The sequence below is a fragment of the Balearica regulorum genome, chromosome 14 (genome assembly GCF_011004875.1).
Source record: "Balearica regulorum gibbericeps isolate bBalReg1 chromosome 14, bBalReg1.pri, whole genome shotgun sequence".
Taxonomy (NCBI): Eukaryota; Metazoa; Chordata; class Aves; order Gruiformes; family Gruidae; genus Balearica; species Balearica regulorum.
In genome coordinates this window covers 15,608,748-15,635,826 of record NC_046197.1, presented here as the reverse complement: position 1 = coordinate 15,635,826, position 27,079 = coordinate 15,608,748, and the positions used below count along the sequence as shown (strand labels likewise).

The 27,079-nt window shown below is 39.6% G+C and overlaps 1 protein-coding gene across 2 annotated transcripts; it reads left to right on the top strand.

The window, feature by feature from the left end:
• Positions 1 to 8: 8 nt before the first annotated feature.
• On the top strand, positions 9 to 24,631 carry MAML1 (mastermind like transcriptional coactivator 1). 2 transcript variants are annotated; one of them, XM_075766628.1, is made up of 5 exons: positions 9 to 500; positions 10,255 to 11,664; positions 13,910 to 14,179; positions 18,005 to 18,119; positions 20,208 to 24,631. In XM_075766628.1, exons 1-5 carry the CDS (start codon positions 132 to 134, stop codon positions 21,197 to 21,199), a joined length of 3,156 nt encoding a protein of 1,051 aa, XP_075622743.1. In that variant the 5' UTR covers positions 9 to 131; the 3' UTR covers positions 21,200 to 24,631. The 2 variants fall into 2 exon arrangements, with proteins under 2 accessions (XP_075622743.1, XP_075622742.1); XM_075766627.1 differs by having other exon boundaries at positions 10,252 to 11,664.
• Positions 24,632 to 27,079: the final 2,448 nt, after the last annotated feature.

Genomic DNA, 27,079 nt, shown 5'->3' with positions numbered 1-27,079 from the left:
GGAGGGGGAGGAGCAGCGGAGGCCAGGGAAGGCCCGAGGAGGAGGGTGGTGGGGGGGTAGTCCCCGCCATGGCGGGGTCCGGTGTGAGGAGCCGGTGAACGGCGGCGGCCGCCCCCCTCGCTCTCCGGTCCATGGTGCTGCCCCCCTGCCCCATGGCGGAGTTCGTGGTGCCGCGGCACAGCGCGGTGATGGAGCGGCTCCGCCGGCGCATCGAGCTCTGCCGGCGGCACCACAGCGCCTGCGAGTCCCGCTACCAGGCCGTGTCCCCGGAGCGCCTGGAGCTGGAGCGCCAGCAAACCTTCGCCCTGCACCAGCGCTGCCTGCAGGCCAAGGCCAAGCGGGCCGGCAAGCACCGGCAGCCACCCCCGGCGCCGCCGCCGCCCGCGCCCCCTCCGCCGGCCGCCGCTGTCGCGGGAAACGCCGACAGGACCGGAGCCAACGGCCTGGACGCCGAGGCGGCGAGCGGCGAGCAGCACGGCCGCAGCAGCACGTTGATCGCGGTAAGGGGCCGGCCCGTTCCCCGTCGGGGTCTGGGGTGGTCGGGGCCGTGGAGGGAGCCGGCAGTCGGCGTGGTTGCGCCCGCCTGGCACCGTGACCTCTCTTCTGGAGCTGGCACCGGATGGAGGAAGGAAAACAAGCTCACACAGTTGGTGTGATGGCTTGTGGTGGGAGGGCTGAGGTCGGTGTCGCTTTGCGGAGTACTTGTCTGCTCTGTTACAGCTTTGCAGCTGATAAGAGCTGTTTTATTTTCTTTCTTGCACCTTTGGGTGCTAGAAGAGTACATAAAAATTGCTGCCTGTTGAGGTAGGAGTAGGGGGTGGCCTGTGCGGGCTACAGTCATTCAGAGGAGCGTTTTGTGAATTATGTTTCTGGCTAATTCATGTAAAATATCCCTGCAGAAACTGTCAGGAGAGCATTAATACTGCGGTGGCTTTGGATTTTTGTGTTTGATTGTTCGTGCCTTTAATTTAGGCTGTCAGGATTTAGTGGAGTCACTTGATAAGGATATGCTTATTACCGCAGGGGAATTATTAAGATAAATAATGTATTAATTCTGGTACATATTGGAAAGAATTTCAGTGGAAAAGTAGCTGCTTATTTGCCACTCACTCTAGTGGGTGTGAACACTATGGGAATCCCACTCCACCCATTAAAAACTGGCTTAGCTCAAAATCTTAATGTTTCTCTGGCTTCTCTAGCATTTCTGGTTGTCAGGATATATTCATACAGCCCTGTTTGTATATCAAGATAGCTGTTGCTTAACTTATTCTGAGCCCTTTAAGATACTGCTATGCACTAATGCGTCAGTAATGTAGGTTAGTAGGATAACCTCTTAAAGGCTGCCTGTCTTAATACCTGTCTTTCTTAAAAACCAGATATTTCTAGATGGTGGTGTGCATGAAAATGATACAGTACCGTTCTGAGTGTCTTTAAAAGGAGATACTGAATTCACCTGAGACATTTCCATGTTAATATATAGATTAAATCATATTTTTAAGATGGTCTGTGTGTTTGATCAGATTAGAAGGGAAGGAGGATACGATTCTCTGCTTTCTTGGACATCATTTAGTTACAGAATTTAAAATAGAATCATGATGGAGCTTACTGTATACTTGAGTATGACTGGGTATGATGTGAAATACTGAAATGCGGGGTGCATCGATGTCCTCTTTGATGTAACTAGCACTGGGCAGCATGTGTGCACTTTGTAGTATTTACAAGATGAACTGAAAATGTTACTCAGCTGAATTGTTTCTATTCTTGCCAACATACATATGAGAATCTAGGACTTGCTGACTTTTCTGAAGACTATGATACTTGTGACTCAATTAGAGCACTTCAGATGGTTGTTAAAGAAGAGTACTTAAGGAAGAGAGGAAGCCTCTTGCATTCCTGACAGTGATTCTATAAAACTTTCTGGGTAGCTGTTGTTTAGTAAACTGATCTTGAATGTAAACTTGTGTCAGAACAAAAATGACTCAAACTTGTATTTTATTATCTAGAAACTTGGTGGGATTTCTATTTATTTCCTGTCTGGGCTCTAGGATGTTTTGCATATGGGGCTCTATCCGTTAATAATGCATATTTTTTGTTACACGCAGAGCTCTTTAGCACGTCAAATCCTGTTACTTAAACTGCCACTACACGTCTTCATATTGGTCTTCTAAGAGAGAGATGTCTTTAATTGGTATTTTTTCTTTTAAATTGCTTTGGATGTGGATTTGATCTAATTAGCATCCATTATAATGAGGGCTCTCAACAGCAGTGAGGTTCTGAAATACACTGCACATCTGGGGAAGCCCTTCTTCTACAGGAAGCTGCTGCCAGTGGCCAATTTACACAACAGAAGAGGGTTTTAGTGTATGAATGATTCTTCCTTGTGCTGGCCTGCTGTTTCCTTCCTAGGATATATGACTGTAAGCTTAATTGCAGCTGCTGATTCATCACCTCGTTACTAGGGTATAAAGTTGGTTTGCTTAGTAAGTCAAGTTTTGAAAAACAAAAACAACAACAAAAAAACCCCTTTGCTGCTAATTTCATTCTTTTGGTGTAAAAGGTACCTCTCTGGGTTGGTATTTTACCTCTAGCAATTATGTAGCTGCTATCAAGACCAAGCATGTGCCCTGTATGGGAAGGACTTGGGTTTGGTTTACAATATTCAATAAACTTTGGATTAACACCAAAATTATCTTGTTTTAAAATGTTCTGGACACATTCCTTTTAAAAGAATGCTGCTAGATCAGTGAAATGTGCATTATCAGCTATCACTGCTGTTACAATGCAGAGTTTTCCATGAAGCTGCATGTGAATCTTCTCTTGGAAACTGGTACTTTGTGTTGAAAGTTAATGGTCCTTGAAAGAGAAAGCAACTCATGTAAAGGGTCTGTGATCTAGCATCTCAGGGCTTGTAGTAGAAGGACATGAAGCTGCACTGCCACAAGTGTATATGGACAATGTTTGTGCTCCCAGATGCTGTACTTCACAGCATCTTCTGCAAATTCAGAAAAGTCACAGGCAACAGGATAGCACCACCACTTCCTTCTTAACTTCTTGTATGATTTTTCACGTGGCCAAAATCACGTATTTTTTCTCACATTAGTCTTTTCTCTGTTTTAGATCTTGAAGTTAGATGGATCTTGTTTACAGGCAGAAGTAAGGGATAGATTCTTCCTTTGTTTTCTTGCTAAGCAGCTCTAAAATTTGAGCAACAGAAACCAAGAGAATGCAGAATTGATATAGAAATACCTTGGATGATTTGTGCACCATGTAGGCCTGTCCTTCATTTGAGGAAAAAGATGAAAAACTTCCTAACTTCCTTTTTTTTTTTTAAATTTTGAGACCATTTATTTAATGAGAAATTGAAATGTTGACATTTACTTCACATTTCTGTTGTTTAAGATGACATTATTAAGGCTACGTTCAAAGTAGAAGGTGCTTAGTGTTTGGATAATGTAGTCTGTTGTGTTAATCTTATGTTTTTGAGAAATATGGCAGTTGGGAAGAGACAGGACTTGTCCCCTAGAACGTTTTCTCCTCTTTGCCAAGTTCTGATTGGAAAAGTTCATTCTAATAACACTGTTTGAATTCCCTGCAGTAGAAAGGTTGACTTCCTTGTGTTTCTCTGATAGGCTATAACGTAGCATATTGCTGAGCTGAACAGAAAGTATTTCATTGACATGGGAATGAGGAGAATGGCAAGATCTGGATTTTCACCTCCACTCCTTGTTTTATCGTATGGTCTCTTGGAGGGAGACCTGCTCCCTGTTTCTTACTGGTTTTTTTACCCACGTGAGAACAGTTGTTGTGTAGATGGCTTGCTTTGTCTAGGACTGCTGCAAAACCGCAGAGAGTATTTCTAGAATGGGCAGAGAAGGTCTAGTCAGTGGCCTGCCTTGGGAATGCTTTGTGTTAAAGCTGAAGAGCAGACCAGCATTTATTTGGGAGTGATAGTTTTTACGTTAATAATAGGTAAGTTCTAATTTAAGCAAAGGCACTAAATAAAAAGTTTTAAAAGAAATTCAAGTATGAGGAGAGCAATGCAATGTTTCTTGGTTGAGAAGACCTAAAATAATAAATTAAAGGGAATAAATTGCCTGGATTGTACTGACAAACATTAATAGCATTCCACTAATGAAGCTCAGGCTGGTACACTAACAATTCAGAAAGACCTCATTTTTGTGTAAGCTGTGGTATAGGGGTGTTAAATTGTGAAATTATGTTTTACCACAAAAATAGCAAATTATTTCCACATTATTTATACATAACTATAGAGCAGTGTAGTCTTGCCACCAGTGTTTGTTTTTGCTGACAAGTCTGATAGTTTGTTGCCCAACAACTCAGACAGGTTTTTCTTTGTCTCCTTTTAATTCTGCGTGAGGTATTGTTGTACGTTTGAAACGTTTCCCGTACTAGATTAGTTAGATATGCAGAGATGCTTCCTAAATTGTAAGGATCTGGGAGTGACTGATCTGCTGCTCCTGTTTAAGTTCAAGTGAGGTGGAGGATCCGGCATTGCAGCTGAAGGCACAGCAGTTTTTTTTTGATTCAGCAGAACAATTCCTGTAGCAGAAGCTGCCCCTTGTGACTAATGCAGGCTTGAGATATTTATAGACGTGCATATCCACAGCCCTTCTTCACTCCAGCAGGCAGTCACCCAAATACAAAAGTCTTCTGGAATTAAAGTAAAAGTCAAAATTAAAATTAGTCCAGCAGTTTGGTTCTGACAACACAGTGGAATGCAGGAACACATTGGGTAATAAAATGCTTTCATTGCAGGGAGAGTACAACTTTGGAAGCTGTGGGTAGGTGTTCAGTAAACGGGAAGTTCTTAGTACGTCGTGTAGTCAAAATGCTATGTTTTCTATCCAGAATTCATACGCTACAATTTCTGATATTTGCATTGTTGTTTCAGCTTAAGAGGTTGTCATCTTCGTTGCTCCTGTCCTTGGCCTGGCAGGAGAGGAGAATCTGTTACTATAGAGGACCTACTGTAAGCTCTGGTTCATGGGAGCTTATATGTGCTGCAATCCTACCGCTTCCATGGCAGAAAACCGGATAAATTCTATTGTGGTTTCCCCTTCTACGTGAGAAGGCTGGTATCTAGCTAGGAGGCATATTGGAACTAGATTTTTATTATGTTTCTAGAATAATACAGTATCTCTTCTTTGAAAATGACCAGCGTTATATTTTTCTTGCTGGTATTTCATGACAAATCCTTGTAGACCTAATTCTGAGACTGAGATGGTAAACTTATTCCAAATAAAAAAAGTAAAGCTCTATTGAATCCTGTAAGAATGTTTTAATCTCTGTAACAGATGCTTTAAAAAACTGAACAAGAACATTATGTGGAGCCTAAAAGGCACAGTATAAGAACTGCATTTTTTTAAAGTTTTGTTTCTGCTATGTTCAGTAGGTGTTTGTTCAGAAAAAAATGAAACTTGCATACAGTTTCTATTTCTTTTATATATATGTTTACTGTCTTCAGTTACAGGACTTAAAGTATGACAAATTACCAGATTTTTACAAAAGTAATTTAATTGACTGTCCTCAGTTTAAAAATTATGCATTGTGAAGGATTTCCTGCTTTCAAGTGAGCAATGTGAACAAAACTTTCATGCTTAAAAGTTCTAACGCATTGAAATGTCATTGGTTTGAGATTATTATCTGAAACTGGTTTCAGGTATTGACTGTTTCACACTGATGGTTTGATTCCTGGAATAATAGTTTTCTTTTAAAAAAAACCCCACGCAACCCAACACCAACAAACCAGAACAAATTTGTGCCCCTGTTCTGATCAGCGATTCATGCCCTTTTCCCACCAAGGTAGTAAGAGAGCACTGCACTGGACTCTGAAGTTTTGAACTCTGCTAGTGCTAACAGAAAAGCTGTAGATGAAATTTTAAAGCTTTTCAATTTCTTCTTGTTGGGCTTCTGTGGTAGTTTGTGGACAGCTTTTATGAAGTCTGCCAACTCGCCCCTGCAATATGGCTGAGCATTGTTGTGGTAGCACTAGTGGGTTTAAGACAGAGATTGAGTATATCTTATCAAAATTATTTGTGTGCTGTCTGTTTTCTGATGGAAGCCTTGTCATTTGACTGGGCATGCATCCATCTCTGGCATTGTGGTCCTGCGTCCTAGTCCAGTATAGCGCTGTGTACTGTGAATGATATGGTCAGAGGCTGCTTGTGTTGGACACCCCTTTTGTTGTGATGGATGACACCGGGGTTTTATCAGTTGGTGTTCCTCACATGAGGAATCCTCAGTTACGTTCTGACTTGCATGTGTGTGCCTGCCAAGTAAGTGTATTTATTATTATATTGAGGACTGTCTTGTTTTGCTTACGTGAATAAAATGCAGTGCTGATGATATGATGCAGAGGAGGTGCAGCCTGTGGCCCTTTCAGTGCCTCTTTGAGAAACTCTATGCCCTGCCTTGGGCCAAAGGACTGAGGTCTGCTTACATCTCTTCTTTGCACTGTTCCTACATTGGTTAAGTCCTTTGGATAAATGCTTTTGGGGTAATAGTTTTAGGCAAAGCTAAATAGCAGAGATCTTGGAGGTTATCTTTTGTTGGGAAGTTGAGTAGGCTGAGAAAACGGGAATACATTTCTGTATCTGATCTTGTGACAATGGAAAGGATTGGCTCATGTGTTATAAATAAGTGATTGATTCTGCTAAGGAAACCCTGGACAGTATACCAGTGGGCCACTGTGCCTTACAGAATGATAGCTGTGCCAAAACCAGCACATAGTAGACAATAAAGCTAAAGGGATTTTCTTAGTGAGTAGCAAGCTATGCTTTACTTTGTCAGTGTGGGTTTCTCTTTTCTCTCTTCTCTCCTTTTCTCTCTTCTCTCCTTTTCTCTCTTCTCTCCTTTTCTCTCTTCTCTCCTTTCAGAAGAGAACAGGTTTTTCTTGCCTTGAGAGCTCATTTTGGAACAGCTTGATATGTAGATAGCTTGCAGTCTGACTTATATCTCACATGCTCCTTGTTATTTTTTCCCCCTAAACCAGATTATTTGGATAGATGCAGAGAAATAGAGGAAGAACTGAATTTAATATTTCTTTTTCTGTTAGGAAATAAAGAGCTGAGATAGTATGCAAGAAATGCACATAAGAAAGGAATTTCACAAGAGAAAGCTGCATTATTTGCAGAGTAGTTATATGAATGTATTTGGTGTGAGAATTTCAGGTTCTGTTACTCAAAATTAAACATGGGTAAATAGAAGGTGTGAGGATATATTTCTTATGGCAGAGGAGAAGGACCCTGTAACTTTTGGCTCCCACAAATTTTTATAGCACTGTCTTTTCTTGAGAGAAGAAAGGAGGTAGAAAATGGAACACTGTTACTATGTTAGTTTTAAGCTGGTTAGCTTAAAAAACTTTGTAGCTGGTTAAACCGGCTGTATTGTAGATAGCTAACTACAGTAGCATAAATCTCAGTGTAGACTTATTTCCACAATATCCAAGTACGCTTTTGACACTTTTTAATGTGAAAAGTGAACTAGAATGGAAGTGCAGTTGGTGAATAGCTTCTAAAACTCAGAAGTTAAGTGTCCTGGTTACAAACTGGGCTCAATCTTTTCTGATACGGATAGAAGATAAGCAGATTTTCTGGTTTCCTATGTGTCTATTGGCTGTCATGTACAGGTAGGATATCTTTCAAATAACCTTAGATTTTGCTGAGGTGAAGCAAGGCTGGAAGCAGTCACCCCAAATTTTAATTCATTAGTGAATTTATTAAAGTTATTTTTTCTTTACTCTCCTTTTTTGACAAAGGAATATAATTTTAGGTGACAGGACAACTTTGTCTAGAGCAGCTAAAGTCAAGATGTCACCAAGAATCAGATATCTGAGTATTACGACTGTTAAAATCCATGGAGATATGGAAACTCCTATGTGTTTTTATTGACGGAAAGAAAACCTATGATGGACAGTTAGGAGTCTGTATCTTCTAGACTATAGTAAGTGTAGCTTATAAGCATGGATGATTTAGTCTTAGACTAGTTAGGTGCATATATTGGAAATGGTGTAGTACAGTAGCAAAGACCTTAGGACAGATTAACTCCTGGAGTATTTGTCGAGCAACCTAGATGGGTTTTGCAGCCTGTGAAGAGCTGTGTGCAGTTACAGCAGTGACCCCAAAGGGCTTATGTTCTGTTCTAATACAGAAATTTGCTTTAACCATGAGTATATGTTCAGTGTACAAAACTAAGTTATTACTTGTATGTCAGTTTTCAGGGAGTGTGTTTTTCCCTAATGATTTAGAATTAAGGAGGATCCATTCCCAAACTTTGAGTGATTGACTCATCATATGACCTTGGGCAAGTTACTCATCCACCTTGAGCTTCAGTTTTCTCAGTTGGAGTATTAAGTAAACAATGGGGAACTCACTGAAAGCCAAATGTTGTGATTGAGTTGCGGCTTCCTTGCTTTCTGTTGTTTTGCCTTTTTACAAAAAAGTAAATTTCCATTATTCTTTCAAGTTGGTATTTGAAAAATTCACTCTAGATCTGCTGCTCCAACCTGTAGACCTGATGTTCAAATTAAGTTAAAGTTACAGCCTCCTCTCCAAATGCACACCTCGCCTTATCTTACTAGGTCTTCTGCTGATCTCACTACTCTGCTGTTATTTCCATGAACCATCCAGAAGATCATAGTCTCCTGAGAAGCTGCAGTCTGTCCCTCAGATAAAAATAAAATTTTGCAGCTGCCTATACAAGCATTAAACAAGTAGTGGGGTTTTTTTTTTTCTGAAGATCAGCTACCTGTAGACAGTTTTCAGAAAAATTACAACAACTAACTGTGAACCAGTCCTTCTGTCCTTAAATCAAAGAATGCTGTTGCCCAGGCAAGTGCTGTAAAATTCTTCTGATAATTTATGCTGGCTCTGCGTACAATGTCTTGCTTGAGTGCTGAGATCTTGAGGTTTACCCTGTTTGTTCTTGGATGAGACAGTTTTCCCCAAGGGTTAGTGGACTGCATTGTGGAGACTGTAATATTAAAATAAGCATACTTGTCTTGAGGTTTGTTTAATGAGCTGCTTTTCTGCCATCTGAGAGAACTGTTGTTCAGTGAACCACACTTCACCTGGGTGGCTTTTTGTGGGGATTCTTCTCGTGTGTCCTGACGAGATGTACAAAGTTATGTTGTGCGGGTTAGGGGAGCTGATGGGAGCTTTCCGTCTGGAAGCTAACTGCTCTGAGCAGTGGATCTGCCCTGCAGGTTTGTCTGTGTGTTGGCGTAGTGATTCCAGCACAAGCAAAGCACAACTTTTTTTTTTTTATTAATAGAATGCACCTGAGGGAAGGAAAAGTTTATAGTCATATTTGATGTGTGCATGAATTCCTTTTTCAGATGTTTTTGAGGTCACTGGAAATAACTTTATATTTGAAAGAATGCTACCAGGAAAGAGACGTTGAACAAAGGCTCTCAAAACTCTGCTTGTAAAACTGTTGCTATACCCTCTGGTTGCTTCTAGGTGGCACTACAAGAAAAAGAATATGTGCATTCACTAGCTATGCGAAGCCAACTGTTGAGCTGGTTGGTGCTCTGGTGGTCATAGTGCAGAGAGGAGCAACTGGCAAATACTCTAGGAGAAAGGAAGAAAGGAATAAACTCCCTCTCTGTGATAGAATTGACTGAACTCTGGATTGCATTTTACAGAAGTGTGCAACAGTGGTCACTTACTGACAAACTGGTTTAGCTTTAGTGCCAAAAATGCGATTGTGTACAAAATTTGTATACATAGGTCTTCTCTAAAAATTATAATCACAAGAGAAATGTTCTCTTTTTCTCTAAATATTGAAATGTAAGACATCTTTATAAAGCAGTCTTACAGAACAATTATACTGTATGTATATGGGCCAAATAAAATACAGGGGTTTATTCTCATCTGAAATGTACATCTTAACATTCTTCAATTTTTTTTTTTATTTTGAAGCAGAAAAATCATAATATATTCCAGTTCACAGCCACTTCTTAGCTTTTGTTGTTGTCAAAGTATATGGCAGCTTTTGGTTTTGTTTGAAGGAGGGGCGTCTGTTTGATGTAGTACATGCTTTTGAAAGTTTACCGTAAGATTATAGTAAGGAAGTTGTCTTATGTGATGACTTGTAAGACAAATCTTATCAAAGCAAAGATGTAGCCTTTTTTCTCTAAAATATTTTATTCAGAGCTAGACAATGTTCTGGTAAGAAGTAAAAATCCTAATTTATGAAACATTAAATAACTAAAAACCTTCTTTTTTTCAGCAGCTTCATGAGACTGTGAAAAGAAAGCTTGATAGTGCTGCTTCCCCTCAGAATGGAGACCAGCAGAATGGCTATGGTGATGTATTTTCTGTGTCCAAGAAACTGCGTCGCGATGATGGTCTTGGTGGAGTCAGTGGTTCTTCCAATGGAATGCCCCCCGTGTCTCCACTCCATCATCTTGACAAGAAATCTGGCAGTGGAGATACCTTACAACTTAATGGAAAACATCCGATGGGGCTAGATGGCATCAGCAAGAAGTGTCTTCCAGATTCCAACCTGCAAATGAACGGAGGTGGTGATGCTGATGACTCATTTCCTCTGAGTTTGAACAAAGAGCTGAAGCAGGAGCCGGTAGATGATCTTCCATGTATGATTGCTGGAGCAGGGGGTTCTATATCTCAGAATAACTTGATGCCTGATCTTAATCTTAACGAGCAAGAATGGAAGGAACTTATTGAGGAGCTTAATAGATCAGTGCCTGACGAAGACATGAAGGATCTCTTTAATGAAGACTTTGAAGAGAAAAAAGATGCAGATTCTTCAAATTCAGCTGCGCAGACTCCATTGCCACAAGATATTAACATAAAGACTGAGTTTTCCCCAGCGCCGTTTGAACAGGAACAGATGGGATCTCCCCAGATTAGATCCACTTCTTCAGGTCCAGCATTTATTGGTGCTGCTTCTGTACCTGTAAGTGCTGCTTCTCCAGCAGTTGGTAGTTCTCAGGCTATGTTTCAGCCTTCCAGTCAGTCAATGACTGAAAATCCTAATCAACCCATGATGCAGGCATCAAACCACTCTCAGAACGTCCAGAGGCCTCTCCCTAATGTGTTGTTACCTGGGAAGGGTGCAGGAAGTGCCAAAGAAATGTCTTCTGCTCATCAACTTCAGCAGATTGCTGCCAAGCAGAAGAGGGACCAGATGTTGCAGAACCAGCAACAAGCTTCACAAGTCCACCAAACGAATCAGATGTCTACGTGGCAGCAGTCTGGGCCTTCTCACAGTCCGCTGGCTGTCCCGTATACCATGGAAAATCCCACCAGCCCATCAGTTTACCAGTCAGACTTCAACAATCAGAAACTCATGATACCTAATATGGGAAATAAAAGCTCACCAAGAGCTGGAGGCAATTACCATGTGAACATTTTGGGTCATCAGCAAAACAGCTTGAACCAGAACCCTGTGAATAGTCAAGGCTCTATGCTGGACTATGGGAACACCAAACCTCTTTCACATTACAAAGCGGAATGTGATCAGGGGGTTACAGTACCTGGTCAGAACAAGACTCCCATGTTGGCATACATACAACAGCGCCAGCAGGCACCGCTGTCTCATGTGAGCGATGACCAAAATGGGATGATCCTATTGAAACCCAAGTCTGGAAACATTGCCTACCGACTACCACACAGTCAGGTGAATGTCCTGGGTTTTGTTACCTTTGTTTAGTACCAGATTTAAGATTTTGCAAGAGGGTGTTAGATAAGTAAGACTAGAGTACAGATTACTTGGTATTGTTTCAAAATGGTTGCCACATGATTTTGAAGAAGAAAGTGATAATATGCAATAAGCTGAGACAAGAATCAAGAACTCTCTTTTCTGCTGGGGACAGTTTTTAGTACTTGGTTCTAGGTCATGTGATAACGTGTGATTGCCAGTTTAATATACTTTGTGGGCAACAAATTATGTCACGCTTCATAGAAGCTTCTACTTACAAAGATAAATAGATGCTTTGTAAACTTTTGCCTAAAATAACTCCTATAAAACTGTAGTGTTAAACAGTGTTCTCAAAGAAGCTTTGATTTCTTTACCTTGTTTTTAGTCCCTACTCGTGTCAGAGTTGGCTTACTATAAAAAGACATGCCTTCAGTTGCTGCTTTTTTTGAAGAGAGGTGGAAGTAGGGGCTGCATTCCTGATTTCTTGGGTGTTCTTGGGGCTTCTCAAATCTAAGAATTTGTTATTGGTTAAGTCCCTGAGGATTGGGGAAGCATGGGATAGGAGGGAAATACATCTTTAAGAATGAATAATAGTAATATTTGTCTGTTTGAAGCAGTATGCTTCAGGTTTTCCTGTAAAGGAAAATGCCAGATGGTGCTTCTTTGCCTTATATATAACTGATACTACAGTATGCTACAGGTGAAAATTTATGTAGTGGATGGAGGTATAGACTTGTTGGGGTTCTGTAACATGTGCCTGCAATGCACATACTAGAGGGCTTGTTGAGAAAAAAGGTCCTTTGTTATAAGGATTAAAGTTCCTCTAGCAAAAGCTGTTGGAGATCCAACTCTAGTCATGTGTTCCATCAACAAAACAAAAAAAACTGTGAAAAAGATCTGATTAGTCTGTGATAAAGACCACACTGATGTACAAATAAAAATTTGAGGTCAATTAATCTCTTTAAAAGTTAGCAGAAGTAACAATCTAACAATGTTTTAATGGAAGAAGAAGGAAAAGGGTAGAGATCATTGTGTACGTCGCATCTCCCCCTCACTGGAAAACATGAGTGATGCTTGCGCTGAATTAACAGAAATACTGATGAACGCTTCCGGAGGATTTCTCAAAAGCTTGCATATAGAACAACTTAGCACAGCATTACTTGTATTTGGCTCATGATTTCTTATGAAACTGCAGAAGGCAAGAACCAACAGCCAAACACATAAACTTAAAAGTCATATCTGTTTGCATAATTAAGGATGAGGCTGAACTGTGCTTATGGATTTGCTGGTACAAAGACGACAGTATCAGATCTTGAATGATAATCATTCCATGTTACTTTTGCTTATCCCACGTTTGAATCTCCCAAGAAAGCAGAGTTATGAAAAATTAATAATAAAAGGCTTATCTGTTTTTCTCTGTGGAATATGGTGATGGTTGGATTGCTGGAAAAAATACTTCAAGACTCGTTTTGATTAGTGATAGCCTGCTTCCTCTTCACCTGCAAATAGTAAATACTGTGACACCAAAAAACCCCAAACTTTAGGAGCAGAGGAGTAAACATTTGCTGAATTAAATGTTGACAGAGAGGCAGGATTTAAATAAATGTTCTGTATAATGAAAATTGAAAAATTTAGTGTTTGAAAATCTGCTACCAAAATTAACTGAAACTGATGAGTTTGAAGTGCTGTTTGTAACTGGTGCCGTTTCTCTGGCTGAGCAGAAGCACACAGTTATACTCACCTGTTTGAGCTGGACTTTGGGACAGAAGTTAAAGCCTCTATTCCTGAATCTTGTAGAGCTTCTGACCTTAACGCTGAACTCTCACTTCTGTGTCTGGCACTTTATAGATGGGGTTTTTTTTTTTTGCTGTCTTTAATTAGCTGAACTGGAAACTGCGTTACACTTTGCCTTTTCTGTTAGAAGCTTCACAAGTGAAGAAGCTATTGCATAAAGATGAGAAAATACAAGGAACTGATCTTATTTTTCTGAAGTAGTAAGTGCACAAATAAGCAATAATTGACAATTTGTTTTTCAGAGATGTGTTATGATTACCCTTCCTGTGTAGATTTTGTTTATAAAGTCTCTCTCCTTTATCTTGTAAAATGATAAAAATAGTACAAATTGTGGTCACCACCATGAAAGTGCCTTTCCTCATTTGTGAAACTACATACAGTTTCTAAATTCCGGAGGGCTAACCTCTTTCTCTTTTTCTATATTCTGCAGGATCAAAACCCTTCTCCTAATGTTCCTCGTGTTCCTGTTTCTGTCCCTGGCCCTGGCGTGGGTGCCCAGGCTCCCAACGTCTCCATGGCAGGTAACCACAGCAACCCACCTTATCTCAGCAATCAGCAGCAAGCAGCAGTGATGAAGCAACACCAAATGCTGATGGACCAGCAGAAGCAGAGGGAGCAGCAACAAAAGCATTTGCTCATGGAGCAACAGAAGCAGCAATTCCTAATGGAGCAGAGGCAGCAACATCTTCTGGCTGAGCAGGTGAGAGGGGCCAGCAGTCTTTTTTTCTTTGCACTGATTTGCTTTGGACTGAAACAGCATTTGAGATCTTGTTGAATAGTTATCACATTACAAAATAAGGAATGTAAGCTGCAAGGTGCTTTGGTATATAATTGCTGTTTTATGTTTCTGTAAAAGTAACCCAAACACAGCACTTGAGTGCCAAGGCTTATTTTTTCTATTGTTACAAGGCATTGCAGTGAATGAAAAGAATAAAACAGGTAGAATTGAGTAGTATGAAAATGCAAGACAATACAATCCCTACATGGAGAGAAGGTATCATACCAGTGATGCTGTGATTCTTTGCAAAAGAAGAAAAGCAAATGAAATCAGAGCAAAAATAAAAAGATAAGGTTGGGATACAGTTGATGTGTTTTGTAGAGCTTTAGAAATGGAAGTAATGAGCAAGGGACTCTGTAAGCTTACTGTGCCTTCTGCCTTTCTTCCCTGTGAGATCCACAGCAGTTCATGTTTCAAATTTTAGAACATCTTCCACTTGTTTATTTGGGGAAGATAGTTAGCATCCAACTTGCATCTTATCCTGCCAAAGGAATTTAACTCTGCTGTCCATCAGACTGCAGAAAGCTGCTTTAACCTCTCTCAGGGAAACGGGCTCCTTGTGTGTTTTTTCCTAAACTTTAAAACTTCCACAAGTCTTTCAGCTGGGAATCAGCCCAGAGAGCATTATTCCTGTCATTGGTGCTTTTTTGCATTTTTAAAAGTCCTTGCAGTTCTAGGCACTGGCACTGCGCTCACAGAGAAATTATCAGTATCTGGTATGGAGGAAGGGGAAGATGAATTTTCAGAGAAGGTTTTTGAGACCCAGGGACAATCTGGTATTCAGATCTTCTGGAGAATGTAATGGTCTGTACTGCTGAAAAGTTTTGTCTTTGAAGAGGATGGGAAGAGCCATGGAAAGTGTTGTCTTTGAGAATAATGGGAGGGAAACAAAAAAAACCAGTGGTTTAGTGGGAGGAAAAGAAAAGTGAACTGCATTTTTCCCTGAGAATTAAAAAAAATATAGTTGGGAATGTGTAATTTCTTTAATTTTCAGCACTGTTAAAAGGTAATAAATCTCAATGCTCTCAACTCTAAAGTTGGGAGTTGTTATCCTGGTAGATAGGATTTTTCACTGTAATAATAGTTTGGAAAATAGAGATGGTGAGAGAAGGTCAGGTAATGGTTGGGGCAGAGGACACGCACCTTGACTTTTATTGCAGCAACTGTCCATCAGAAGCTTTATTTAAGAAAGAAGAAAATTATAGAGTCTCATCTGAAAATATGTGAAATCTTGGTTGGGGAGCTCATTTTGAGGGGAAGAGGGTAGTAGGATCTGCAGTATTGTGGAGCTACGGCTGTGCCAAGATCTAGCGAATGGGGTTTTTTGATCACTTAGAGACTTCTTTTAAAATTCAGAATTAGACTGAGGTGACAGAAAAGCCCCTTCACTTCTTGACCCAGTGTAGATAAAACATAAGAATGTGGTTGACAATGTTTTAAAGAAAATGGTATGAACATTGGCAAAGCTATTTGTTATTTGGGTAAAAATATAATTTGGGCTGAGGGAATATCATGGTGGAAATATTGTTTATGTTGGTAAATATACTATCAAAGACTGAATATAAAGAATGCCCAGATCTTCAATAAACCAATATTTTTCTGTATGACTTCTGTGTTCTATAAACTTTATATACATAAATACTTTTTAGTAAATTATTTAGTTTTTTGATGCCTTGTATGTTAATACCAAATGTCAAAAATTACTAATTGTTACTCTTCCAAAACATTAACAAACAGGTACTCTCTGAAAGAAGGTGGGGAGAAAGGAAATTGGAGGTGTTGGTGTCCTGTTTGTACTTTTGCACCTCTGATGAACGCACATTACTAGAGCTCTGAAAACTGTGGCTCAGTAGGTTTCCTTAGCTAAGTGATGGACCTAATCGATGTCAGACCTCTCTGAACAGAGCGATAAGCAGCATATCTCAAACAATGTTGAAATATTTTTTGCCTACCTATTTGCTTCTGCTTAGCCAGCACATGGTGCTGAAGTAAATGTTAATATTATGAAAATATTTGATTCCTGTCCTAGATGCGTTAACTAGAACCACAACTAACTTCTACATTTTGCATCTTTGTATAGTGATAATGGACTCTCATCCCAAATAAGGAGCAGCTTTGCTTTGGAGCTGAACAGACTTAGATATTGCATAGCTTTGTGCTGCCCAGTCAAGCTCGATCTTGTTAGCGTTCTAACTTGATATTTATTTCTTTGGATACACATCTATTACCGGATGTAGTTTTACAAAAAAGATTTCTGAATCAGTTGATCTCTATTTTGCAGGAGAATTATAGTTTCAGTGCCATTCCCTGCTACTCTAAAGGTTTTGTTTCTTTGCATTTGGTATCCTGCATCTTTTTTTGTTGTGGTGGTGGGGTTTTTTTTGGGTTTTTGGTTTTTTTTTTTGGTGGGTTGGGGGTGTGTGTGTTTTTGTTTTCCCTGAGCCAGGTTCTGCAGCTCTTGGTTTCTCTCAGAACTATGGCATCTCTCCTTGGCTTCTGTGGTCAGCCCCTTTCAGGTTTGACTGGTCCTGCAAGTAGCAGGTCCTTTCTGTCAAGCAGCCTGCCCTTTTCATTCCTCTGCATGTCTCAACAGCTTCTTAGTTGTAGACATTTCAAAAGGATGGTAGTAATGTGTATCTGCCTATTTGTTACATTGCACTAGGCCCTATTGCTTGTGTCTTTATCCAAGTGCTCTTGGAAGGGAATTTCTGTCCCTTTCTGTGTTCTGGGTAACTTGTCAGATAAGTAGGTAGTTGTGCGTTGTATCACCACTTAGTTCTCCCAGAATTTTGGTCTGGTTGAAGATATCTGTGGAAGAAGAGCCAGAAATACTATGTCTGTTGCTTCATATTGTAAAAGCAGCCTGTTGGCTGTTATGCTGTCAGAATCTCCAAGTGTACTATTAGTGCATGTACGTACCCTCTCGACATTCCTCTCAAGGCTTTAGATTTTGTTTTCCCCAAAAGTTTCCTAATAGAAAAATTGCTTGTTTTATTTTTCAAATGGTTTTGTCATAGAGTAGGTAGGCTTTTAAAGGTTATTTTGAATCATTAGTAGGGTTTGTTTCCACTGATTGGAGTATTGTTAAGAAAATGGTTTTGAACAATGATTACAAAACTTCTGTAGCTTCTGTTACAAATGTAGTTCTGCGCATACAACCTGTGGTATATAAAAATTTGGATTTGTGTATATTTTTTCATTTTTGAAAACAAGGGCTAGAAAATATTTACATGGTCAGTTTTTCCTTTTCTGTGTAACATAACTTTGTTTATATTTATGACTTGTACTTTAATTTTTAAAGAGAGATCTAAAATAAATTGATTTGGGGGTAAAGAGGAAAAAAAAGTACGTGTGAATTTTTTTTATACATGCTCGCTTTTGCTCTTTTTGTACCTGTGAGTGTCTTTAGACTATTGCTAAAAATGCCTGTTGATTATGTTAGTGATTAAAAGACTAACATCTGAGATTTTCAGTGTTTTAAAGGCTTCAGACATGCATTGCAGTAACTCCTGTAATGTGTGCTGTTGTCCTGTTGTCTCTGAGTTCCTAGTCTTGTCACTCATCAAATTAAACTGATTGTGTTTGAACCTTGAGAACAAAGGTCTGAAGTGACTTTAAGGCTGCAGAAGCCCCTTTAATTACCAGCTCCACATGAAAGTATGCAGATGACTTGTTTTTATCCAAGATAGCCACCCTTGGAAAAAGTTTGACTTATTTTCTAATTGTCTTGCATTGGACCTTTCCTAGGAGAAACAGCGGCAGCAACAAGAGCAACAACTGCAGCGGCATCTGACTCGACCACCTCCCCAGTATCAGGATCAGCCGCAGAATCCATACCAGCAACAGGTTGGACAGTTCACAGGTAAGTAAAATGGCATTTGAAATAATGGCAGAAAAATATCAGGAGTAAAAAACAAGGTGTCTTCAAATTTCCTGCATTGGATAGCTTTTAATTAAATGTATTACATCTTCCCACGTCACTGTGCCTTCAAGCTTTTAGATCTATACTCTGATTCAGTTGCAAATTAATAGCTTCCCCTGTCCCAGATATCTGGGACAAATTAAGCTTCTGATTCTTAATATTGCTTTGGAAGTGTGTAGAATTCTTAAGTAACTTCATTGTTCTAAAGGCCTTTTTATACTACCATATCCCTTTACAGGTTGTGAATTCTCCTTAACTTTCATATATTAGGATTCAGGTTTTTTTCTCTCATCTGCTAGGATGAGTTTAAAATTCTTCAATGTTCTTATCCCTGCTACCTTTAGAAGGGAATGCAATTTGAATTCTCTTCATTACATGTTAGTGTCCTGCATGTTTTTGTTTTCATAGGAGAGGCAGCTTGGTATGTCTTCAGTGTGTTAATGCTGATAAATAAAAGATGTTGTTACCGTTAAGCTGGAATAGTTTCATGAATGTGGAAGAACTAGAGAACAGTAAAAACTCATCTCCTTACCTGAAAAATCCTTACTTAACAGGGCATCAAGAAGCCACTTGTCTTTTTTCATAAACTTAGAGTACAAAAAAGTGTTTATTCCCTTTGTTTTGTTTCCTTACTCTCTATGTTCCCACAGAAATAAATCCTGAAGGGAAAAGATGCAAATAGAAATGTAATACCTTCATTCTGACAGTGTTCATGACTATGCAGTGTCTAGTAGAGCTGTGATGGGGTTTTGTTACTTAACTGAAAAAACTTGATACAAATACAAAAGGATTGTGTGTTAACACAGTGATCAGTAGCATCCTTCAAAAGCTGTGCAAATGTTGCACTGAAACATTTTTTTTGTCCTGCCACTTTTCTACAGAAATACAGTAGTACACCTGTTAGAGTATGTTTTGCTGTAATGAGCATCAGTATTATTAAAACTACTTTTTCCTTGTTACAATGATTGTAACTGTTTTTTACATCTTAAATCCTGGTATGTGTGCTACGTCTTCACTGTAGTGTTCCAGTAAAACTCTTCCCCGACCCATCCACCCCCCTGTAACATTGGTGGTTTTATAGTGTGCTTGGTTGATAATTAATTCAATGTAATTTGAATTATATTTGAATATATTTGAATAAAAGTTGGATTAATAATAATGGAGAGCCAATATTCTTCAGCTGTCTTAAAATATGAAAAAATCATGCAGCTTTTTGGTTTGAAAGTAGAGTAAATACTAGTTTAGGTAGGTTTCCCTTGGTTGACTGTAAGAGGTGGGGGGTATATGCATTACACTTCACAGTGCTTTTCTATTTTTTTTTTTTTTTTTTTTTTTTTTTTTTGCTTTAAGTAGGGGGCTGTTTCTTCTACAGGAAGAAACTTTACTCAGAATTTACAATAACAAAGGACTTTTTGGTTTGCTGAGAAGACTTATTTTTGCAAATCATCTTGCTTGGTTATCAGCATTGCATATTAACATAGCTAATATTTCATTGTAGAAACCCAAAAGATACTTGACCAAAAAAAATACTGAAAGTTATATAAAACAGAAGAGATTTCTCAAATTGGGAAAACACAGGACTGGAAACCCTACAGTTGTACAATAAGAGATACACAGTGTATGCACAGAATAACTGACAATGTGTGCACTGAGTGATATTTTTTTAACATCCTAGCAAATTGTGCATACACTTCAAAGTATGTGTGCATACCTTTGTTCACAAAGAAATATCAGAGTCCTGCCTTTAAAGTCTAATTATTTTTTTTTTAACTGATGATGCTGAATTCTTAGAAGTAGTATTCAGATTTTTTATGACATTGACATATCTGTGGTTGACATCAAGGAGGCGGTGCTAACTGGTGCAAAAATTCACACCCTTTAAGAGTACTGCTGTCTCTGTGTTGGTTGTGTAGGTTGGTTTATACAAAGGCAACTGCACTTCTGTTCTGGATTATAGTGTCTACAAGCCTAGCTTGGCTCTGGTGGAACCAAGGTATTTAATGTACAAAATATTTCTTTGTATTTCAGGGTCATCTTCAGCTATGCCTGGAGTCAGTAATTTAGGACAGTCCAACTCCAGTAGTCCACGGATGTTTCCTCAGACCCAGAACATGATTCAGATGGGACCTGGACACAGTTCTGTTCCTCCACTCCAGTCAGGCTCCAGTCAGCAGGATCGGGGGGTGACTCAGTACACCAATATGCAAAACATTCAGCGAGGGGGATTGTACAACTTGGCGTCTGGTATGACCCAGATGGTTCCCCAGCATGCAACTCAAAGTGCCAATGGACAGCCGCCGATGCAGAGACAGGGCAGCTTGGGCCAGGGTGCTGCCATTCCTGCTGGGTATGGGCAGAACACCTTAGCAAACTCAAGTATTTCTCAGCAGCACAATAAGGGTGCACTGAATCCAACCTTATCTAAGCCACAGATGGCAAGAGTACCAGCTGCTATGGGGGCTCAAAATCCATCTTGGCAACACCAAGGTATCCCTAATATTAACAACCAGACACAAGCAAACAGTGGCCTAGGACCATTTACTGCCAGCTCCTCTTTCCACATGCAGCAAACTCATCTAAAGATGGCCAACCAACAGTTTGCCCAAGGAATGCCTCAGGTAAGCCTAAGCACCAGCAGACCGATGACCTCTATGAATGCTGCTGTCTCTGGGCAGATGTTGTCGTCATCTTTAGGTGCGCAGCAGCGGACAAATCCACCTACACAACAGCAGGTACCCTCGCAGCAAGTCTTGCCTGGCATGAACCAGACTGTTCCAGATCTGAATGCTTTCAACCAGAATCCGAATCAGCAAATGCCCAACAGAGGTAATCTGCACTGTAGTCAAGGGTACCCTGTGAGGACAACCAGTCAAGAGCTGCCTTTTGCCTACAGCGGCCAGTCAGGCAATAATGGACTTCAGAACTTAACTGGTGACACAGATCTGATAGACTCTTTGCTGAAAAACAGGACTTCAGAGGAGTGGATGAATGATTTGGATGAGTTATTAGGAACTCATTAAAATTGGGGTGGGGGCTCTACTTTTTTAATTATTTCATGAAATATAAACAACACTTGGACCAAAAAAACCTGTGGCATTGAGGAGACTTGCAGGCATTAGAGGTAAATGGTTGGGAAAGGGACTGGAGCTGCTGCTCAATGAGTGTTAATACATGGTGATGGTGCACCAGGCAGGTCTGCAGGAACAGTGTGCTTCACCTTGGTGTCTCTAAGGAGTCACACGCTTGAACAGGTCAAAAATAAAATTGTGCGTGTCCTAGCCAGCCTTTCAGAAATCTCACTTGCAGTGTTCTAAAATTGAATTTTTTAATTATTTAAAAAATAAAAACAAAAATCCACAGAAATAGTGCAGAAAGAAAGCAAATAGTTGCACAAATTGTGTTTAGGGCTTAGTCTCCTGCAGCTATTACTTGCAATCATTATTTGTTCATAGCTTGACATGCTGTTATAGTACTGTCCATCAAACTTCTGATTTTTTATTTGAGAAGAGGCTGTATGCACCTGAGTATGCTTGCAAAATGTTTTGAATTGTTTCTTTTCCCCATCGCTGAAGCATGTGCCTGTACTCTCAATAAGCAAGTGATATTTCACAGTAAATATTTCTAGATGCTGGTGATAGATGAAAGAAAGTATTAAAACCTGGCCAGTTAGTCTAGGTAGTCGTCTTAATAGATTGTAGTCTTTTAAGCTGCAGTTTGCACTCTGTTGTAGAGAGGCACAGTTCTTGGCTTATACCTTGCTGTGTTTAAAGGGGGAATTTCTTATGGGAGAACTTTTAAACTATAGTAGGTTTAACGTGAATTGTAAAGCCATTTACTTTGCACCTGTTTCTTCATAACTTATTTCCAAAGGTAGTTCTATTTAAATGAAGGCTTTGCTTCATGACAGCTCATCTAGTTTTCTTTGCTGTAAAAAGTAAAACTAATTTTGGAGAGCAGTTCATTCCCCAAAGTTAGTGGTGATGCAATGAGCACAAGACTTTGTCACTTCAGGATAAAAACAAGGAAAAAAATAATTTGTCTGAGAGGTGAAAAGTCCTTATCAGCAATAATAGCACAGGCAGCCTGGGAGAATACTTGTATCAGGGTTGCTCCAATATGGAACTCTCCCCCTTTAAATACTTTTTTTTTTTTTTTTAAATACTGGGTTACGAGTTTGATAATCTTTCTATAGACTGGTGGATTTACTTCTTTATCTCTTGAAGCAGATGCTGGTTCTTCAGCTCAGCCCAAGGAGACCTCTTATCCATACATTGGGGTCAGTCCCAGAAGGGACAAAAACCACAATGGGAACAGTCAGTGTTCCAAAGTCCTTACTTTCTACCAAAAAAAATCCCCTATCCACCAACAAACCACCTTGCCTTAACCTTTATTTTAAAATGAAAATAAAGTTGAAAGCTTTTGTTTTAAATGCACAAATACCTCTTCCCTTTTAAATCCACTTTTTTGGAAAACTCCTTTAAACTTTCTAACCAAACCCAGCATTGTGATTTAAAAGCAATTTTCTTCAACACAGACTGGCTTCTTCGGGAGTCTTCTGCACTGCAGAGATGCGTGAGAGAGAGTTTTTTTTCCAGAGTGGGTGAAGGGAAGTGAAGGATAACATTGATTTCAAAGAAGGAAAAGATTTTACTGTATCTGCAGCTCCTTTATGAGACAATTTGCACTTTTAAAAACTGCTTTTTAACACTAATACTTTAACCCTTTCCAAATATGCATGGAACATGGTTTGTCCAGCACACTTACCTAGTGTGGATGAATTACGCTCTGTGAACAGATTTGATATTGTATCATGTTGAACTGTTGGTGAAAGATGTGCATTGATCAGTGGATCCCACCGTTGAATAGTGGATAAAACTTCACTGAAGCAGACTTAATCCCTCATAGAGCTTTTGAAAAGATAACATAAAGATCATCTTTGGATGGGAAGATGAAGGTGTTAGTGACTTTGGTTGCTGACACTTCTGATATTTTCTAGGATAAGTAGTTGAGATGCAAATAACTGATGCTAACTTTTCTTATACTGGCAATCTAAGAAAAGAGCTAGTGATTTTGGTTTACTATTAAGTTAAACCAAAAACTGGTCCAAGGTAAGTGTCATTAGAAGAGTATAGATATAAACTAGCAGTGGCAGAGGAAGGAGTGTTTGCTGTCTTTTTATTTTTATGGGTTAACTTTGCACCATTGTGCCTTCCCTTCCTGTTGGGGGTGCTTGGGACCTCATAATTTCAAGTGACATCCTTCAATGTCACTAGTTTTTTCTCCCCCTTACAAACACTTGAGAGAAATAACAGGGTAGTAGGATTCAGCTTTTCTTTCTTCCCTGTGTAGGTTGTGGTGAAATCTGCTGTGTTTTTCCAGTAGATTTTGCACACAGACTTTCTTCTGAATAAGTCAAAATACAATCCATCCAGTTGTGATTTCTTAATTGGAGAAGAGAACGTCTGCTGTTTGCATTATTACTACCAAAAAGGCAATCCAGCTAAGTGTCCAGGAAAATGCAGATGTACTCTTTCCTCCACTGTTTCTGGAAGAGAAGGTGGATATTGCCCTGCTTGACCAGAGGGCTTGTTCAGGAAGGTATCTAGATTTGATGACGGGCTTTTCATGGTACTGTTGAACTAAAATTAAGCGTGATTCGAGGCAAACTGGCTTATAATGCCCATCGGTCTTCATATGTGAACAGGATCCAAACAGCATTTAACCTGGTAAGAAAAACAGCTCTCGCTTCTGGTTTTGGTCCCTGTCCACATAATGTGATCAGACTGTTGAAAATTTGGTATCACTGTAACAAAGTTGAAACAGTTCAATGGAAATGAAAATATGGTTTAGATGTACATAGGTGCATGGGTAGGGCTGGGCTTTGCCTTTATGCCCTTTAACGTGTAGCTGTCTATATATGCACTTGGGCTTTCCATTTGCTGCAGCTTCAGAGCAATAAAATGTATCTCCCCTGAACTGTACCTAGCCAGCCGCCCATGGCTTTATTTATAAACTGCGGTTTTGGTTGGGTAGGAAAGGTGAGAGCGTCACTGTGCAACATCCACTGCCTTCCAAAAACCACGATTCAATTGAAAAGGGTGCTCAAAATTTTGTTATACACATTTCCTTTGTGTAAATAAATGTTTACAATTTTATATTAAAGATTTGAATAAGAGTTAGATCTTCTGACTGTATATTTTTTACTTTTTATAGATTTTAAAACTATAATTCTTTATATATGTGTTTGGGGGGTATTATGGTAAGTTTTATGCTTGTAAATGGAGAACAGTTGAATTTGATGCTAACCTTTATGAATTTTTGTCATTGAAATGTATAAAGAGTCCATTAATCCCCTTATTCTTTTACTACAATTACTGGTGCACACCAAAAAGAAATCCTTCACTTCTGTTTTATCATTATAAAATAAATATTTTGCTAGTGTATTAAACATACATGGAGTGACTTTATACATTTGTGTGAGCTGAGCAGAGTGTTCAGTGTTGTTGTTCCTAGTGAGATGGTTCCCTTCATCCCAGCACACGATTTTGGTCGGCCTGCTACTAAGGCTCAAATTCTTCTGCTGTGTCTTACCAAGTCTTATGGTTTCAGAAAGTCCATATAAATAGGCCAGAATTGCATAAAGAGGCCTTAGAAAACTTTCCTTTGAAAACAAGGCTTTACGGTACACCCACTTTTCTGGACTTTATTTTTTTTTAATGCAGTTGTAGGCCTTCAGCTAGGAAATACAACTGCAGAGTTGTTAGTGAAAAAGATGTTAATAACTGCTCACGTGTGCAAAATTGTAGAGTTCTAAAAATATGCTCAAATTTTCTCAAAATAACAGGTCTTAGAGATTCAAATTGGTTTCCTTCAGACTTGTAAAAAGACAAAGATCATGTTTGTTTGATGTAGGCAGATTGCACAAAAAGCCCCAAACTGGGAAATGAGGAACACGTACTGCAAGCATGAGTTAGTATTTCTGAACAAGGAACAAAACGCTGGCAACGAGTTGTGTGAAGATTTTGGCTTAACACTGGTAAGGTCACTAAGTGGCCCCATGGAGCTGGCTGGATGAAGAGCCTGTGGGAAATAACGGCAAAATGGGTGATTCAGACCCGGCAGGTCGTCTTACAGCGGACACCTACGTGTGTGTTGGTTAGAAGTAAAGCAATGCTCTGTGGCTCTGTCCATGCCCAACGGAGCCTGGTGGTGTGTGTTTGGATGTTAATATGTTCTTGTTAACGAGTTGTTACTTGACGAATTACTCCAAATCGAATGTTTCACAGCAGTTCTCTTAGTGAATCATACCACTTGCAGCAGACTCAGGAATTCAGTTATTTATGTAGGATTTCCTGTTTGTCGAGTGTGCCTTTTAACTGATGATATCTAGTCTTCAGTTCTAAACTAACATCTCAAATCTCCTCAACCACAGATTTAGCAGTAGTGATAAAGAAGAAATTGCAAAGTATGACACATGCATTTCTTGCTAAGACTCTATTCATCTTGGATGTTACTGTAATTTCAAGCATCCCCCTGTGTAATAAGGATTTTAATCAGCTTCAAACATTGAAAGATTGTTCTCCAAGCTCTGAAGTTGGTGTCTTCTTAGATAGCTGTTGTGTTTTAAGGCCCCAGCTTGGAGCCTGCAGATTTCCTTCCAAAGTGCATCCTGACTTACCTGAGTGAATTTTGAGTATATTCCTACTCTACAAGTCTTGAGTTGTGTTTTTGGGGAGGAGGGGACCCGTAACATCAGCAGCTTATAAAGAACCAAATGTAATAATGAGTAACAATACCAGGATGAGCTGTTTGTAGCCTGTGGGGAACTGTGAAGTTACTACTTCATTAACTTTTGCTTTATCACCCCCTTAAAAGTGCTGCATTGTATTTAATGTCAAGTAAACCAGAAATTTCTCAGACTGTCTCTCATTGAAGTGATGTGCACGTGCATGTTTTTCCAAAGATTTTAAGGAGTGGCAGCTTGTGGCCAACCTCTGCTCAGAAATGGATTTTTTTTTTTTCTTGATGCTAGTGTTTTTCCCAAGGCTAACGTAAATCTGTAAGGGAACTGTTTTCTAAATGGTATAAGCAGAAGTAGACTCCCGGTGACATTTCCCCCTCTGACTTGTGTGTTAGATGCCCCAGACGAAATCTCGGATCGCTGCTAGATTCTGTTAAGGTTAATTGGTTTATTTCTATTTCAATCTGGGTCTGCTAGCAGCTTGGAGGGTCTAAAGTCACATCATATGGGTGTTCTGCAGAGAAAGGGGGTGGTTGTGGTTTTCTACATGCATCTGTTTTTGAATAGTGTATTTGAATTAACTTAAGTTTTCAACTTGAGAAGCTGTCACAATGGGATTTTGAGGCAATGAAGAGCGAAACCAGAAGAAACTTGCTGCTTCCGCTCAGGCGAAACTGTAGGTCTGGTCACTTCTTGGTGGTGGTGGTGTGCCCAAATTCTGTGCTGAGGCTTTGTGTGTGACTCCACGGGGAGAGATGCCAGGGCTCAACCATCTCCTGATCCTTCTCTTCATCAAAATTGAGGGAAAACCTTAGTTGATAATGAATTATACTTTTTTTTTCCTCCTTTTTGATTTTAAAATCTTTAAAGTCAGTAGTCTTTTATCCATATCCTGTGTTTTGGAGCAACTTTATAACTTTCTGAACTGATGCATATTTTGCTTTTGTGGACTGGGGAGAAAAGTTATTCAGGGCTAAAATATTGCTGGTTTTCATACTTCACATTTCAGAGTTATAATTCTGATGTCAGTGTAAAGTTTCTGAGGGTTTGCATGTTTCTATGTCCTATGCTGCCTTCCTTTCAGAACTGAGAACTTTTAATTTGTATGTTAGCCAGAAAAAGGGTTGTACTGCAGAATTTAAAAAAACCCAGAAAACTA